Source organism: Poecilia latipinna, unplaced genomic scaffold (genome assembly GCF_001443285.1).
Source record: "Poecilia latipinna isolate Pla-1442-1.1 unplaced genomic scaffold, P_latipinna-1.0 Scaffold346, whole genome shotgun sequence".
Classification (NCBI taxonomy): Eukaryota; Metazoa; Chordata; class Actinopteri; order Cyprinodontiformes; family Poeciliidae; genus Poecilia; species Poecilia latipinna.
This window is the reverse complement of record NW_015112962.1, coordinates 250,458-269,551: the sequence shown is the minus strand read 5'-3', so window position 1 is coordinate 269,551 and position 19,094 is coordinate 250,458. Positions and strand designations below refer to the sequence as shown.

Sequence of the window (19,094 nt, the reverse complement as noted above, 5' to 3'; positions counted from 1 at the left end):
AATTTTTCACATTACAACTCCAAACTTTGATTTAAAAAATTTTAAACTCTCAATTAAAGGAAAAGAAAACATATTAATTTTGTGTACAAGAAAATGTGTAGCTAATTGTTAAATGAAAGAAACATGCTTCTCACTCTTTTTTTTTTTTAGAAATAAAAATCTTAAACATGCAGGGTGCTTTTGAATTTAGCCTCTCCTACTATGATAACCTCAAACAAAATCCAGGTCAACTACTAATGTCAGGAGACACCTGACTGTTAAACAGAGTCTGTCAGAGTGTAATTTAGTGCCAGTATAAATCCATCTGATCTGATGACGCCTCAGAGGTGTGGTGTTTGAGAGCATTAGAGGGGGAAAAAAAAAGGCTAAAGGCTGCTAAAAGGACAAATAAGTTGTGCAAGAAGAAAAATATCAAGTACTTACAAAAGAGTGGCAAACTTCAATAAGCTATGTAAGGTATGCGGCAAACGTGAAGAATTGTGCTCTGGTCAGATGAGACCTAAGATGAACTTTTTGGCCTGAATGCAAAACTTTGCATATTACCCCGAATGCACCGTCTGCATGGCGAAACATGGTGGTGGAAGAATCATGACGCGGACATTTTCTCATATGGAAACAGAGCCGATGGGAAGATGAAGTTCAATAACACAGAAGTGATCCTAAACTCAACTAAAGAGTTGAGCACTTTGAATGGGTTTAGAAATAAAACCCATTTGTCGTTGGATAGAACGGTCCAAGGAATCAGTAATAAAATCTGACAACGTGAAGCTCATGGGCTCAAGGACCTCACAAAGCAACACATCAATCTCAAGAATTTCAAGATCTGGTTGGAAACAACATTTCAGTTTGGTTAAAAGCTTCAAAGTAATTTCTAAGCTCACCAGCAAGTTCTCATCAAATACTTTTTCATATGGGATCAGGCTGAGTTTTGCCTTATTGTCTAATCAGGTTATTTTTGCTTTATATCAAAATTGGTTTCAACATGCTTCATGTCACCAAAGTCTTATTTTAGCAGTCCAGAGAATGACAGCCTCCTCCTCAAAGCTGTGAGCAAAGCTGCAGAAACGGCCTTTACGGACAATATAATCCATAAAATAATAAAATTGTTTACATGTTTCCAAGAACCAGGTGTTTTCTGAATTCCTTTAACCACCCGAATTTGCTGTGAAGCAGCTTTAGTGACGAGGGCTCGAGCTTCCTCTTTTGAAACCAGTCGTACAGAAAGGTTAAATAAGAGAGGCAGTTCCGAGAAAAAGTTATTCTGAGAGTTACAGAGAAGGGGGCCCAAATCAAACAAGTAAAAAAAGAAGAAGAAAAAAAAAGAGGAAGCAAAACATGTACTAATTTAGAACAAAAGGAAAAAACAAAGTGGATGCACAAAGCGGCCAGAGGGAGCGATATTTAGAAATGGAATATTTAACACAACTAACTTTCGACTTGGCTGTAGTCAGAGTTCAAGATGATGTAAAAAAAAAAAAACAAACCTTGAATTTCCAGTGGAGGGTCTGCAGGACTCAAATCAACTAGGTATGGGCATATAAAACGCGACAAGCAAACTGAATGCATATGGAAACAAATAAAATCGAATGATTAAAAACAGAGTGCAGCAGCTTACACTCTGATACGTAATCCCCTTGATGATGTTTCGTTCAGAAATGTGTTTTAGAGGAAATCTGTGGATGTAAAAGCGATATAACATAGGTTTTTAACCAGAACCCAGATATTTATTTTTAGATTTACATAGTTATGGTTTTGAGCTGATGCCACAGCAGTTTATCTGGTCGCATTTTATTCTCAGAGGCTTCAGAGTCAGCAGAAGGACTGCTTACGTAAGACGCCAAAAAAACACACAAACAAAACAAAACAAAACACTGAGACGCCATAGAGAAGAATCCTGTTTAACACAAACACGCAGGCGGATGTGCTTTTAAGAACACAAAGTAGAGATTTAACAACCATCTAAAACAGAGAAATACAAATGGGAACAATAGTTTTATGAATGATGAAATTCATAAAATAAAGAAATTTGATGCTTTAGGTTTGATGGTGGCCTTTTTGCATTGAGTAGTTTCCTAGATGAAGGGTAAATGAATGCAAAAGTAACGAAAGTTCATTAAAAACCATATTCAACCATAAATAACTAACTTTCGGTATAAGTGATGCCATGACATGACGTGTTAGCGTCATGTCAATGACCTTATGGTTAATGTAAGGTAAAGTGTTCAGATCTTTTTTTTTTTTTGGACAGATGTCGTCTTCCTTGCTTTGGAACAAACTGGCTACACAGGTAGGAAGTTGAGGCTATTAAGATTCAACGTGAACCAACAACTTGTAGAATATTGTAGAGTTTCTTCCTCTTTTCAGACCATTTAGGACATCTGGAAATGTGGGATGTTTACCATAAGATATTCAGACATGCAGTGAAGCATTTTGAGAACATTAATGTCCATTATGGGATACCTCTTCTTGCACGTAAATGGCCGAAAATGCCGCCATGAATAAATAACTATCAAATTTAGAAGACTAGAAATAACTTTAATGACTTTCCTGGTAGGAGGACGAATGTTTTTTTCCAGCATGATGGAAGAGCACATAAGGTGTTTGCATGTACAAACCACTTAGTGTTTGTACATGCAAACACTAAGTGGTTCAGAGGTCAAAACAATGAAACATTGGGTTAATTATCAGGAATTTCCCCGGAAAAGAACCTGTGGTCAAACTTTAAAAAACAGGAATGCGTCACTGTAAACCAGGATCTCCAGCACAGCAGGGTAAATTATAAACCTAAAAAGAAATTTAATGCGAAGTATCAGTATGCTTTAAAAAATGTGTGACAAAAATACTAAACCCTAAAGCAGCAAACTGTGTGAGAAAAGTAAATCTGTTGGTCTTTAAAAAAAAAAAAAAAGTAGAACAAGCACACAAATTGAGTTACAAAAAAAACATTTATTTAAAAAAAAAAAAAAAAAAGCAGCACGGGTACAGATGAGCATTATACCAGAGAGTAACACACTCAGCCGAACAGCAGAACCACAAACCTTCACACCACTGTTGTGAACAGACAACTTCATCTCATCAATGTCTCTGATTTAGCTCTAGTGAAGTCCAAAGAAAACAAACATGTACTGTGTTCATGTTATCAATAAGACAAAATCATTTTGAAACAACAAAAAAATTGTTTTAACTCTCTGAGGTTAATCTTGTTGGAGTAGAAAAGTTCACTTCCGTTCAAACATGATCTCAAACGTAAGCCCGTCACACTTCAAGTATAAATGCATAGGTACGTTCAGTGTACAGTATGTTGAAAAACCTAAGGCTGCCTAATGAGAGCTTCATGCATCTGTCATTAAGCAGTCATTCAGAGACCTTACAGTAGCATTTTTGTGTTTTTACATTGCTTCGAATCACTTAAAAAAAGATGAATTAAAAATTCTAATTAGCATCATTTGTCTAAAAGAAAAAGTCACAGCAAAACATAAAACTAAAATAGTCCCTATTTACACCGGAAAAAAAATCCTATACAATTTTCACAAATGTAACTTACATCAAATCAACATTCACACCAAGTGTGAAAACACCTGCACTCGTGTTACACGATTTTAAACCCACATAGTCCAAGAACTAAATAATTAACTCAAACAGTGCAAGAAAACTCGCAATGACTAAATACTAATAAAATAAACAAAAAAAAAAAGATATTCTTCTTGATGGCGCTAATGGTTGATTGGATAAATAAATATAAACAAAGATACCTTATTTTCAGAGAATCTTTTCAGTAGTGAATAAATGTAACCTTTGCATTAGGTGGAGTTAACAACAGAGCACCAGTGAACCGTTTTGCACCTGCATGTACACAACAATACACATCAACACCACATATCTTTACATTTCAAAACAGAACATGTTTTATCTCAGGAACAAAGCGTGCCCCTTCATTTTGACAGAGAACCAGAAAAGATTTTCTGCTAATGAAAGGCACCCAGTCATCACAACCGGTGCCAGCAGGCTACGTGTGACCCCCTCAGCGCCCAATCGTGCACCTAGCGCACATCCAAATGTGGGTTCTGACACACCATCGACCAATTTGTTCACGCTCTCTTATTTCAATCTAGCACAAAACAGGAGGTCTTACTCGAACTGAAACGTGTCTGCTGAAATCTGCTGTGTTTTTAAGTCAAACGCCAGCAGATGGTGGGGATGAGGGGTGGGGGGGAGGCGGGGGGTTTCTGGTATTGGAGGCCAGAGACATAAAAAAAGGTCCAGAGGCCCAGGCTCTCTGGTCAGTTCATGAGAAAACCAGCAGCAGACTCGCTGAGGCTTCAGCCCCAGTTGTGGTAGAGATAGAAGCAGCCGAACAACAGGTTGGCAGTCAGGCTCGTCAATAAAACCGAGGGTAAGATCAAATGTTTCACAAAACCTGAGAGGAGAAAAAAGAAGAAGAAGAAGAAGAAGAAGAAGAAGAAGAAGAATCTCAATTAGGCAACAGGAACTTTTCAGCTTGTTGTCAGCATTTCAAATTTCAATAAACCGGAAACAGGACTCTTCTAGACCAAGGCTAAAAACGCTAAATATTTAAATATTGTCGCTCTCCCGTTTACCGTAAAACCCAGATTGACCTTGAGATGATGGGAATTGGTAAATAAGTACAGATCACATGAATTAAGCATGCAGCTGCAGGTTTTCTAATGGTGGGGAAATCTGCACAAGACTGAACAGCTCTCAGGATAATACTGCTTTATAAAACATTACCACAAAAACTATGTGTGCATCTCCATGGTTTCCCAACTTTAACACTTTAAACCAGTGTTTCTCAACCTTGGTCCTCACAGCCCCCCTGCTCTGCATATTTTAGATGTGTCTCTATTCCAGAACAGCTGATTCAAATGATTGCATGACCACCAAGTGCTGAAGAAGCCTGTTAATCACCCAGAAATACAATTCAGGTGTGTGGCAGAAGGGAAATACCTAAAACATGCAGGACAGGGGGGCGGTGAGGACCAGGGTTAAGAAACACTGCTTGAAAGGGCAAACTTTGTGATTTTCTTTTTAATTATGCTCAGGCTCACAATAGTTACATTTATTTATGCGTTTAGCAGATGACAACTCAGTCAAAAGTTGCATTAGACTCGCATGCAGTTTGAGGTTTTTTTTTTTTTTTTTTTTTGTAATAAAAGCTCAGCCTTTATTATAGAACACCAGGTCAATTGTGAGCCACACAATGAAGAGTTTTATAGATATTTCTACAGTCAGTAGAAACGGCGTTTTGACAGCAGCAGCTTGGAGATCTTATAAACTGACACCTGGCCAAGAAATTCAAAAAGTCCTGTGGGAAACCCAATCTGCCCGGTAATTTGCCGCGTTGACATGGTATTTAATAATACAATTAAAAAATGAAATATGGCAACATTTAGACAGACCAAAACCAGAACATGTTTTTGGTCTGTCTAAAAACATGTTTAGACAGACCTTGACTTAAGCAAGACTGCTTAAGTCAAGCAGTCAAAACTGCTTAAGTCAAGACTGTTCGTATTATCATTAAATATTATTATTATTATTATTAGCACAGGCATCAAATGACTCTCTAACATACTCTATATGGGTGTGTAAAGTATGGCAGCAGTGAACGGAAGCAGCTGAAAATCTTTTCTACAACTAATTAGTCCATCCTTCAGAGTGAACAGCATGAAACGGATAACTGTACTTTTCAATGGCCAACATACACCAATATATATTCCCATACAGCTAAATTTTATATATCAAAACATGCGATGTGATCCTACAAAATTACTTAAAGTTACTCATTTTGGGTGGAAGAGTTCAAATACTGACACAAAAGCAGTCAAGCCCTTATTTTGCTGATACAATGACAAAAACAGTAGTCACTGTTTCAGCTTTTCTGTGGGTAAATTCATGCACTGAACTTCACCTGGGAATAAAACCGATAAAAATGACCAATAACACTACACAGATTAGTGTAGGTTAACATATTTTATCAGTAATTATTGACTTAATGAGTTACTCTTGCTTCCACTTACAAATGGGATGCCTACCTTTTTGCGCAGAGAAGCTCTCAGGACTTTGTGTTGTTGTTCCAACCTGGCAGGCGGAGGACGCCGAGGAGCTGCTTTGTTTCTCCTCTTCTTCTATCACACTTCCATCTCTCAGTAAGCAACTTAAATCTACAAAACAATCACATCAAATTACCCAAAACCCCTAGCTAAAGCAGCTCAGCCATGTAATAAACCTTAGCCTTACCCACACTCAGGCTTGACAATGTTCTACACTGCCATCTAGTGGTGCTACATGCAGCCTGCAACAACCACTTCTCTGTCCAGGCCAACCGCAGATTCTTACCGTTCTGACTTTGGAAAGGAGAGACGTCTCGTGAGAAGCAGCCGCTGTAAATCGAAGGCGTCGGCTCAACGCAAAAAGGAAACGAGGACAAAGGTGGAGAAACGAGCTTTGGCTCTGCTTCGCTGGAAAATAGACGGAGCTTCTGGCCAGTGATGTTGAGGCGAGCCGGACTGATGAGGGGACGGCGCTGTCTGGCCGAACCAGAGCTGGACGTGACCGACCCGGCCACCGAAGGGGTAGGAGAGGGGGCAGGGGATGATGGGCGACTCCCGGACTTCAGAGAAAAGTAATCTGAGAAAAACAAACTGGTGAAAAAAAGACAACAACAAAGAAAACCTCACTCTGTACTGTGGCATCAGAGAAAACAAGACATTTTGGTACCTGATGATGGTGAGTCTTTGTATTGTGAGCCAGGTCTACTACCACTAAAAAGGTAGCCAGAACCTGAAGATGAGAAAAAACACAAAATGTAGATATTTTCTATAAACAAAAAATACCTCTAAAAATGTATTTTTGTTGGAGAAAAAGAACAACTCTTTGTCATGTAGAGCTCAATAAGAGAAAACCAGTATAACGCCATGAAAACACACAAAAAAAGTTTTTGAATTTTTCATTTTTCAGGATTACTTACTCAGATTTATTTGTGCAAATAACAAATTGGCAATTTGACATGACATTGCAATGCACTGGATGTTTTTATTCTTTGCCGTGACAGTCAGAACCAAACGTGGAGAAACAGGATTCAGTTTTATGCTCCTCTAATCTGGGGACAGACTTCCAGAAAACTGCAAAGATGCCAAAAAACTGAGGCTAAAACTCCATCCATTTATAGCTGCCTTTGATTAGTAGGTGGTGGAGCATTGATTAAATATATCTGATGGATATTTGCCTGATGATGTTTGACAAAATGTAATGTTTATTGCTTGTTTTGTAATTGTTAACAGTATTATGCTTTTATGGTGTAAAGCATTTTGAGCTGCTTTGTTACTGACATGTGCTACACAAACAAACTTGACTTTGATTTATATGCATACATATTCATAACTATATCACTGAAAGTGTAAAAATCCCCTTGGCCCACATTAGCAGCATTTATTTTTTTTTTTAGGTTTTTGCTTTTTAAATTTTTCCCCCCAGTTTCAATCTTAACTTAAAATTAAGCATTTTGTTATACGTTTCAAAAGCCGTACTATTTTCAGAAAAACGTTCAAACTGGACATTTCTGAGCCATTCCTTTACTTTTTTTTATATATATAGTGCAGGATGATAAGTAAATCACAGATGATTTACTTATCGCAGGATGATACTGTGATCAATGAGTTGATCAATGATCACACTATCACAAGAAGAATTCAAATCTACTCAAAAAGAACAATAGCAAACTCCAACCTATAAGTTGAATCCTACTCAGAAGTTGAAAAAGAAAAAAAAGAAAAAGAAAAAATGGTTTCATAAACTCCAATTTAGATTTGAGCGTTACCTGTCCTCGTGAGGGAGGGGACCGTCCCGAGGCAGAGGGCTCTGCTGAGGCGTCCGGGCAGAGTGGAGGGGGAAGCTTTGCGCTCGCGAGGACTGTGCTGGCGGCTGATAAGCTCAGAAATGTTGGGGGGCGGGGTGAGGATGAAGCTGTCTGCCATGTCGGGTGGGTGAAAGGGAGGAGGCTGGCTGCTGAAGGGCGGGACTGCAGCGCTGCCTGCAAGGTATCTGCAACACAAAGGCAATGTAATGGTCTACTGGCAGAAAACACGGTCAGAACCAAAGTGGTCCGCTGCTGAGAAATGATTGTGGGCAGCGTCAATAATCGGTGTGGAAAGCTAGACGGAACAATAAAAACAGCTGGGTTTAGTTGAAACGCAGACAAAACAGCCGAGACAAAAACAGCAAACAGACCCAACTACCTCAAACAATAAATTACTGCAGGTGGACATCCAAACCGGGGTTGTAACTTCAAGTGTGTCGTTAATGCTGCATGTGAAGAAGAAAACCAACCACACAGGTTTGGCTTTACAGGAAAGAAAAGCTCAAGAAAACGCAAAAGCAGAGATCTGATCTTTGTAAAAAAAAAAAAATGGCAGAGAAACGATATAAGACGCTACAGTGGGAGTTTATAGTGCAACATACACAGAGAAAAGAAGAGGAGAAAGAGACATGAGCACAGATGTGACATGATGGTTGATAAATAAAATACCAGAAGTCAATTTTGTATTTATTTGTTTATTAAAGCCAACAACAGGAAGCACAAAAAAAGAGAAGAAAAAAATCTGCAAAGTAAAGCCAGACATCAAGATCATGCTAGTATCCAGAACACAATGTTTCTATGTGCAAACTCCAAGAAACCTCTCAACAGTGATGAAGTTCCCTTTTCATGGCTGCTACAGATCAGAAACCAGAGAACAGATTGATCCGAGACAAAATGATGGAAACAGATATGACCATCTGTTAAAAAAAAAAAAAAAAAACCCCAGCGATATGGGGTCCACACATCGCTGCAACATCTATGTATGAAATATCACATTTATTAGCTACGTGCTGCACATTCACAATAACACAGAGAAGGTGAAAAATATCAACATTATGCTGTAAGAAAGGAGCAATCAATATTTAAACCACACAAAATATGTTTGCGGTTCTCATAAATGGTAGCTTATATATGAAAATTACCATAAGGGTTTTAATGCAGTGCTTTTACAGCTTAATGTTTACTTAGCAAATACTAACACTCAGACAGCTTATTATACTGATACAGCAATTCACCCAAAATGGCAAAAAAAAAACCAAAAACAAAACTGATAAATATGGAGGCTGGTCAGTCTATATTTATAGCCAGTTTTGGGCACAGTATGTAAAACTTTGGCAAGTTGTGCTTTTACACAAATACGTAAGACACAGTTACTGAAGTAGCGATTTGGCATTTGAAGAAACAAAAAAGGTTTTTCAGTCTGATGGGTTTTGAAAAAGGCAAATTTCTCCTTCTCTACTGCAACGATTACAGTATGAAAAGTTTTGTTTGCTACGACTGTAAGACGCACTTGAATTTTTCCACATTCATCTTGTTACAACCACAAACCTTTATGCATTCCTCTAGGATTTAGTGTAACACACAATTGCAAAGTGAAAGGAAAAAGAATAAATTCTAAAGAAATTTTAGAGATGAAAATCTGAAAAATGAGACATGCATTTGATTTCAGCGTCCTTTACTCCAGGGGTGTCCAATGTGCGGCCTGGGATCGTTTGCGGCCCTTAGAATAATTCTGTATGGCCCCCCGACTGATGGCCCGTAAGAGTACAAATTTGACCCTTCAGCAAAACGGATCTGATGCAGACGGACACTTTTTTGTACTTATTTACAGTGAGATCGTTAATAAATCTTATTCTTAAATGGTAAAAGAGGCAACACAACGTGTCTTTCTGTTATTAAGGCCACAAACATTAAGCAACTTTTAACTCAAAACATCAGTAAAGGAGGCTGAATACAGACAAACACCAACATATTAACATTTTATTAATAAAAAAACATTATGCAGGATGCTCTTCCTCTTCACAAATATGAAGCAATTTGTGTTGCTCTATCAGATAAAATCCAAATAACACCCTGATGCTTGTTGTTGTAATGCGACAATGTGGAAAAACAAAAGGGGCATGAATACTTTTGCAATGCAAATTTCATAACCAACAGACGTGGCAGCAACTGTCAGGATACTCAATACGCTAAAAATACCTCAAAGCGTCTAATTTATGTGTGGCGTTCCACGGTCATGGAGAACCAAAAGAAAATTCACAGCAATAAATACAGAAAACTACAATAAAGTTGATTTTTCTTTCTAAAAACAAACAAACTACATTTCTCACCTAATGATTTTCACAGCCTGTCAAACGCTGAAATGCCGCCTAACACTGCAGTTTATAACTGCACTAACAAAAAAACAATAAATCTGTGCAGCTGGAGACAGATTTTAATTTATTATCCATTTTCAGTTAGCGAAGTTAAATAAAGTAATACTGAGAATTAGTGTGGTTTGACGTGTTAACTTCATGCAACGTTAGTGTTAGAACAAAAGTATCAACAAATTAGAAAGATGATTAGAGGAATATTAGTATCCTACAAATACTGTAGCAATCATTTTCAGAATATTTCTGTTTACATAATCCCATAAAACACTTTAGCAATGCTTTCATCTGCAAAGTAAACCTAAACAAGCTGTTTAGTTGTCAGGCATTCAACTATCAGATTGCTATGATCAAGTTAAACATGTTTAGATAACTACAGACAGTACTGTGCAAAAAATGTAGGCACTTTACATGTTTTTGCTTATGGGAGGCATTTGATCAGATCCAATCATGTTACTAAATATTCCAAGTGTCAAAGACTTAAAATGTTTGTTGTTAAGAGTACGCAGTCCTGCTTTAATTGACGTCAACTCTGCCGACATGTTACCATACATCAGTCCACTGTTATAAAGAAATGAGAAAGCCGTGTGTAACAGAGATTCTGCAGAAAAGATCAAATATGTGAGAGCAGAACTTCTATGAACTTTCCACTCAAAATTCCAATTCAGATTTATTTATTTTTATTACATTTTAGACACTTGAGAAACTGAATAGCTACCTAGCTGGATTTTTACTAGTTATTCTACTGAGAAATAATGAAAACACTCACAGCTGAAGCTGGATTCCAGACTATTAAAGGCAGCGTAGGAAGCCTTGAAAAAGCTCTGTGACAATCTTAATACTGCTTTACGTTTCTACAATTTACAGTTGATCACTACAGACAAATAGCATTTCAACTTCTTGCACAATACTGTACAGAGCAAATGTTTTCCAGTGATTAGAAACATTGATTATTAGTGGAGACAGATGGAGGATTATTTTGAAAAAAAGAGACCGCAAAATGTCAGGATATTCACATGGAAACCAGGCCGAGACTAGTATGACCATGCACAGTTAGTAGTAATTAGCTGTGCAAGAACTTGAGGCAAAAGGAAAAGGTTAAGATTTAAATGTCTAAATATCAAATCTGATTACGACATGAATCAGCTTAAATGTTTTACATATAATTTAAGAAATAAATCTAGAAATGTAACATATTTAGATGACATAACTGTCTGGTCTCTTAGCTACAAAGAGCTACTGTACAAACCGAAAACGTAACAAGATCTGCCTGAAACGGGCAACGTCCCCCACAGTATGCTGCCTACGAGATCACATGCTTTTCTTTATTAAAGTAATCAGCTAGTTCAAAGTTCTTGGTAAGTTTTCCGCTTTTTCAGTGCTCAGTATTATGACAAGTAAAGGCTTTTTCGAACAATTATTAGCAAAGCCAAAGTTACATGTGCAACTTTTTTTTTTTTCTGTACCAACACTGTGCAAGCAGCAAAGCTAACATACTGAGTGTTTGTATGAAACTAAACCGTCATTCAGCTTTAGAAGCCGCTGCTTTATGCGCTCAAGGTAAAAAAATTTCTTTTGTGCAGCTGCGAGTGATTCGGATGGATACAGTCATCCATGCAATAGCATCTAGGTAGTGTTAATATAAGTTAGCACATTCAAGACATTTTTAAACAGAAATACTAGTACTGTAAAAACATACAGTAGTTAATACTGACAGGAATGTGACTACAGTCCCTCACCTTAAATGTGATTTTGTTAATGGTTTATATAGTTAATAATCTAAACTAGTAAAAACGCAATGGATTATAGAAATGTTTGAACCACCTTTGAGAAACATGGAGGACATTTTCTAAAATCATCGTAGCTCATCGGTTGAAGTTGATCTCTTCAACTTTTTCTTCCATGAATCAGTTGCTATGGTAAACCATGTGTCTATTGTAAATTATTACACTGTCCTTAAGTAAAGAGTTTGCTATCTGAATGTCATCGTAGCACAGTCAGTTGTTCTCACAACAGTATAGCAAAGGGACAGAATAAAAAAAAGACAGTGAAATAGGGAGAAATGACAAATAGATTTCCTCAAATAAAAACAAAGTAATTTAAAACATTTGTACAGGACTGGATTGAGGTTAAGCTCTATAGTGTTGTGTTATCCAATAAAGATGCCATCATTTGTTCTGAGATCAGTCTGACAGTCACTGCAAGAAAATGACAACTCATTCAAAGCATGATTGATAAATTAAAAGTGTTATTTATCTAATAAGGGTATGGGTTTTTATTTGAGGAAAAACCGACCACAGCCATGTTCGATCTTGTTACACAAACCACCCAGAGAAGACTACATGTACACTCCCAACATTCAAACACAATGTGAACATGTATTACTGCTCAGAATCTGACCTTCGATATCTGGCTCTTCGCTGACCCATTGGCTTGCGAGTCGCGGCGGCGGCGGCGAGGCCGACGAGGCAACAGAGGGAGACGCTAGCAAGCTTCACTGAGTCCATCCAGCTCGGCGTGTCGGTCAAGTAGCTCTCAGCCAGGCAGAGGCACAGGACGACAAACCACAGGACAGAGGCTATGGCGTCGATTCTCCTCAACCTGGAAATTCAAACCACCAGAGTCGCTTTTGTTACGAATTGCAAGTTAAAATGTTGCACAGAAGCGACAAAGACGCGGTGGACGCTTACCGCATCGGTCCGGCTAAGAAAATAGCCGTGAGACACGTCATCAGGCCCACGGACACTACCGCCAGCCGGTTGTCCCTGCCGTGCTGCCAGACTAGCTTGGCGTTTTCAGCAGCCTTTTCTGGGATGAAGTCCAGCAGACCCTGCCACACAGGCAAATCTGTGGCGTTGCTGGCAGTGGACTCGTTGCTGGATTTTGGCTTTGGAGGAACGACGCCCCCACTTAAGGTCTGAGGCCCATTTGGAGGGAGAGGCTGTTCTGGCAATTTGTAGACAAACGTAGTGAGAAGAAACGCACAAATCAGGAAGGCCAGGGACCGTAACAGTACGACTCCGGTGGGCGAGGACAGAGAATGGGAGCTCTGTGGGAGAGAAAGCATGGCTCCATTTCTACTCCTTTCATTGAAGAAAAACAAGGAACAATGCATCATTGGGACATAAGCAAAGGTTGACAAAATCAACCTTTGCTTCAACAACTTTGTACGTTTGTGAAAAAACATGTTTCATGTTTCAACGTGATAATTTTCACGGTGATATTTCCATGGCTACTGATTTATTATATTTTTCCTTTTGCTAAAAACTTTACTATATGTATCTATTTAGACTTTGGTTGCACTGACCTTCACAAACCCCAAGTCTGATTCTCGGGAGCGCCGGAGCTGGTGGGTCAGGAGCCTCGTACGAAGCTGGCGGTTTTGATATTTTATGTAATATTCCACCGCAGTCTGACATGGCCTGCACAACTTAAAAGTCTGCTCCAGGTGATGCTTGTAGGCTTCGATTTCCTCGTCGTAATTGTCCTAGAAAAGCAAAGAAAAAGACAAAAAAAAAAAAGGGATCAGATTTGGAATTTTCCCCCCCTGCTTGAAAATTTTATGCTTTATTTGAATTTGAGCACACTTAAACTGATTACTTACGTCATCCCTGGGAACATACGAAGCCAATTGCTTGATTTTCACAGTCTGGTTATTATTGCACTTTCTGCACAGCAGCATTTGACAGTTAACCCACTGCAGAGTCTTGGGTTTCTCAGGTGAAGGAACGCTTCCAGTTACACCATGGTTAAGATGCTCCATGTACTGAGCTGGGATGGGTTTGTTGTAATCGCCATTCTTTTAAAGATAAAACAAACAGAAAACAGAGGAAGTACATAAAAATGCTTCTATGTGACAAAAAAAAAAGGATTCCAAAGCTAAAAAAGAAAAAAAAAACGTTTTGGAAATTACCTCTTGGAAGCCATTGTACTGGTCACAGTTGGGACAATCCCAGCAGTTCCTGTTTCCATAAGGAACCACTGTGTTCTGATTGCAGAACCAGCAGTTTACATTTGCATAAGCGGGCTTCTTCCTGCAAGCAATAAGCGAGTTTTAGTTGATTCTGTTCTTTACCAAACGTGCTGATGCACTTTCCATCACGTTACACCCCAGAAGCAGGATGCTACAAGAGGAAGGTGTGGAACAGTTAAAAACTCATGGCCATATGTGCACACACTATACAGAGGTTTTAAAAAGGTTCCAATAACAAGACCTGTAACATATTTGTCAAATATACAAGAGAAAAGTGGTGGAATAAGTGGCAACAACTTCAGCTGTGAAAAGTTGTGACAGTCATGGTGTTTAAACTGAAGGAAATGCTACTCATCACCCTCAGTAACATTACATATTTAGGATTAAAAATGCATCAGTCAATGGGCAAGAGGGGAATAATTTTCCTCTCAGTGAGTGATGTCCGATCAGCAGGTTAAACATGGAAATTAACATTTTTCCCCATGTTAATTTAATGCATTAAAACTAAGAACTCCCACAATTACCAATAAGTAAATACATACAAGCAAGTGAGGTAATGTAAAGCAATTTTTAATTTTTAGACTGATAGAAATCCGACAAAGCTGAAGGGTGTAAGATATGATCAATCTTATAATTCTTTCGTTATTTTTAACAAGTAAAAAAAAAATACTACTAATATCAAGGTATTAGCAACATTTTCTTAATTTACATGTTCCGCTACAAACAAAAAAAAAAAAAAAAAGGAAAAAGTAACTCTCAAGATCGACACCTGGGGAGCTCATAGGGTCGGTATGGGTCAGGAACGATTGGACAACACCTTTTTAACCTTGTTCTTACACTAGATAGCATCAGATTTGAGCAACATGAAGAAACAATAGCTGTATGGAAGAGTTTCGCAATAGGTTAATACAGCTGTTAGCATCATTAGCACATAGGCTAGCGTATGTTCGCAGACAAATACTAAACACGAGACAAAATGCACGTATGCATTCTTGACAAATGAACACTCCATCTAAATAGTTGCAACAGTTCTTTAAAAAGCAAATTAAACGTAAAACATTTTTTTGCGAACCGTGTTAGAAACCATAGGACACTGGTTTAGATGGCCGAAAAAGCGGAGCGTTTACCTAGAAGCTATTTTGTAGATCAGCGCTCCGCCTGCAATAAACGCCGTAGCTCCGACCCCGCCGTACATTAACTGAGGGTACTCCAACAGCAGCATGTTAAATGTCTCCATTTCTAAGCTAAAATATTATCGTAGTGTTTTAAGTGCAGCGGTAAACACTGCGCGAGGGAGCACGCGGTAAAGAAATTCCTTTTGTTCACGCCCCCTGTACAGGAAGCGGAAGTACGTAGAAACTATAAGACGCGTTCTCTGGGGTAACATTTAGTCAAACATTATTGGGCACATATTCAAAATTGGGGGATATTTGACCTAATTTCCATTAAAGTACGCAATAAAAAATAAACGTATTATATTTTTGGTAAACTGCTGTTTATTCAAATCTCATTTCATCATCTATTTCAGAAACAAAGCCATTCACCAGGTTTAAGTGAAAAATACATTGAAAACAGTTTTCACAGTTTTTAACCCCTCCAGATTTACTACTTCCGAGGTACCTCAAATGCAACACCAAAATCTTTATCTGAGATTGACTTTTTTTTTTTAAATATTCTTTTATTTACGACATTTTTTTTCCACGTTGTTCAGAATTAAATCGCCCTCCTTTCAAAAACGTACAAATAAATCTCCAAAGAGATTCCCAGGAAACTTCAGTCAACTTTTATAATCGCGGAAAGTAATAAAATCATTAAACTAAACTTCTCATTTTGCCTTGAAACAACTATTTGTTCTTTAAAGTCAAGATGCTTCCATAAACAAAATATTTGTTTTCTACAAAAAATTAACATTTATTCTACAAATGAACAATATTTTCAGAACATAAAGGAATGAGACAATGAATGACAATATGCAAAAATATTTTATTTAAACAGTCATATATGTTTATGGTATTGAAATATTCACAATTTAAACGATATAAACGAGTCAGTGCATCAGTGTCATCAATAATGTAGCAGCTCAAAGAATCAGAACAATAAAAAATCAGTAAATAACGTACATAAACAGCCTATTTCAGCGTTTTCTAAATACAAAAATAAAAGTTAATAAAATATATAGGCTGACAACATTTTCCTTACACAAATGGAAAAAAAAATATCTGTATTTATCTCATGTTCTGGCAGCTTAATCTATTTAATTTTGAACAACTTCAATCAAATCTGTTATTGTCTTTTTGAAACCAGCATAAAAAAAAGAAAGACATGTTACAAATGTGTAAGAGCTAACATTTCAAAGTGTGATCTAACTAATTCAACCATCGAACAGTAAACTTAACGAACTTGATGTACGACAGCCAGCTGACCTGAAATAGTGAAGCACATGAACCGTGAACCTGTGAACAGGCGGCCACCAGTCAGAAAACCTGCAGTCCTCACTGCTCCGAGAAATAAACCAGCGGCGACTCCGCTTGTCGTGAATAGGAAGTGAACTGCGGGCAAGGCACAGACACCGTGCCTGCGTCCGGGCTCACCGGCTGGGTCACTCCTCCGTAAGGGTACGCGTTGTGTGGAACCAGCACGGGCGGGTGGCGATGTTGGTAGGCCCCGTAAACGGAGGGATGGAAGTGAGGCGGCGGGCAGTAGGAACCACCAATGGGCAGTCCGCGGGTGGATCCGGAGACGACCTGGGGCGCAGGGTACCCACTCGCCCAGGTGCCGCTCACATACGGCTGAAGGTAGAGAGACTCTGGATACTCCATAGGGTTTCCTGTCAGGTAAGGCAGGCCGGCGGGTCTGTAGGGTCTCCGCACCCTCCTCCGGCGCCGGTAGTTCCCTTTCTCGAACATGTCCTCAAAAGCCGGGTCCAGCATCCAGTAGTTGCCCTTCCTGTCCCCCCCGCTGTCCCTCGGGACCTTGATGAAGCACTCATTAAGAGACAAATTGTGCCGAATGCTGTTTTGCCACCCTTTCTTGTTCTTCTCGTAGTATGGAAACTTTGATATGATGTATTCATAAATCCCGCTCAGAGTCGTTCTCTTGTCCTGGCTCTCTTTGATTGCCATCGCAATCAGAGCCACGTATGAATACGGCGGCTTCTCCAGCTGGACGGTCCCGTCCTCACGCTCTGTTTTCTCCGAACCTTTCGACTCTGTTTGGGGAGAGCTGGAGCTGATATCCAGCAGCTGCATTTCCTGGGTCCCGGGGGTTTTATCCTCTGCGGCCATGACTCAGCTAGACTGTCCGCTTGTGAGTCCCGATGATGGAAGAGGAGTGTTTTGAGTGGCGTGAGTATGTCCGCAGGTGCAGATAACTCCGCCCACAGGTTGTACACAGAAGTAACAAGCGCCTTCTTTGATGCCACACTGGTTCTCACGCTGTTTATGCCCCAGTGTGTTGGTCTGATAAGAATGTTTTTGGTTAAAGCCACAGGTCAAAGGATTGCGCTTTAATCAAATACATACTTAGGACTTTGAAGCGACTCTTGAAACGATAGCTCTCGTTTGAAATCGGATTTTTTGTTTATAAGTCATTGACCAAGAAATGAGCATGGAATCATAAGGACTTACTGCATTTTATCACAGTGGTCCTTGTTGGTCTCTAATACTTGAACTTTATTTATTTATTTAAAACTAGAGGCACTTTAATTCATTAGAATGTCACTAAAAGGTTAACCTATTTCAATAATCCACGTGATAAACCAGTCAGCACACATTTATTTTCTTTATTCACAAAATGCCCAAAGTGCAAAATACACTAAAAACATAAAATAAAACAAAAGCACAGAGAATAAATTCTTAAACACGTGAAATGTCACGTGTCGACAGATAGGTTGAATTAATAGTTTACAAGTTTGGCTTTCAGCAAATAAAAACTCATTCAGTTTTTCAGAAGATTATATTACCTACAAATGTGTGTGTGTGTGTGTGTGTGTGTGTGTGTGTGTGTGTGTGTGTGTGTTATCTTTATGGCTTACAGCTAATTAAATACCATAATAAAAAAAAAACAGACATTGGCGTCTTTCATGACAAACAAGACATTGTTGCTAGAGAAGCTGACTATTTGCAGAGTGCTGTATTAATGGAAAGTTGAGTGGAAGGAAAACATGTGTTGGAAAAAGGACTACAAGCAGCAATTATATATATATATATATATATATATATATATATATATATATATATATAAGATGCCAATGACAGTCCATATCATTATATTACATAAAAATAATTTTTCATTTATTTTAATTAGCTGAATTAGCTGTAAGGCATAACGATAAGATATAGAATCAAATTGTGGTCAGCAATATTGTGGTTTATGAAGATGCAACTCAAAATCCTTTAAAATAGATTAACATAAAATTCTACAATCCTAAAGTTTCTTAACTCTACAGTTTTTTCATGCTCATTGATGCTTGCATTTGATGTTGAGTTAGCTTGGCCCAGCTGTAAGAAAAACACCAGTTTTATAAAACATTTCAAAGACCTACAAGAAAGAAGGTATGTACTAATTTTACATATCACATGCAGATAAACTGTATCATTTGGTAAAGAAATTTACTAAGGTTATGGATTGAACATTAGAAGTTATAATTTTCATCATGTTTTGTGAAATTTGATTTCCTTCATTTAAATAAAGTGCATTTGAGCAAAGTATTTTAAAAGGCAAAAGCAGGAAATCAACTGTGGATATTGTGATATTTCTCTGACTTATGAAGACAAAAAAAAGGGAAAATGCAAATTTAACTCTTTGTGTTTCTGAGCATTTTGTAAAAGCTCCAATAAACTGTTGACATTTTTTGTAAACAGACCAGCAAGTGTGGAAT

The 19,094-nt window shown here is 38.2% G+C and overlaps 2 protein-coding genes across 2 annotated transcripts; both read right to left on the bottom strand.

Annotated features, from left to right (window-relative positions):
- Nucleotides 1-4,113: 4,113 nt before the first annotated feature.
- On the bottom strand, nt 4,114-15,556 carry tmem201 (transmembrane protein 201). The gene is made up of 11 exons (XM_015035726.1): nt 15,343-15,556; nt 14,156-14,276; nt 13,847-14,041; nt 13,550-13,729; nt 12,933-13,291; nt 12,643-12,843; nt 7,835-8,058; nt 6,736-6,798; nt 6,355-6,645; nt 6,051-6,179; nt 4,114-4,417 (listed from the first exon to the last, which is right to left on the bottom strand). The coding sequence occupies exons 1-11, from the start codon at nt 15,450-15,452 to the stop codon at nt 4,320-4,322; spliced, it is 1,971 nt and encodes a 656-aa protein (XP_014891212.1). The 5' UTR covers nt 15,453-15,556; the 3' UTR covers nt 4,114-4,319.
- Nucleotides 15,557-16,178: 622 nt separating this feature from the next.
- On the bottom strand, nt 16,179-17,609 carry foxl2l (forkhead box L2-like). The gene has a single exon (XM_015035722.1). The coding sequence runs from the start codon at nt 17,497-17,499 to the stop codon at nt 16,708-16,710; it is 792 nt and encodes a 263-aa protein (XP_014891208.1). The 5' UTR covers nt 17,500-17,609; the 3' UTR covers nt 16,179-16,707.
- Nucleotides 17,610-19,094: the final 1,485 nt, after the last annotated feature.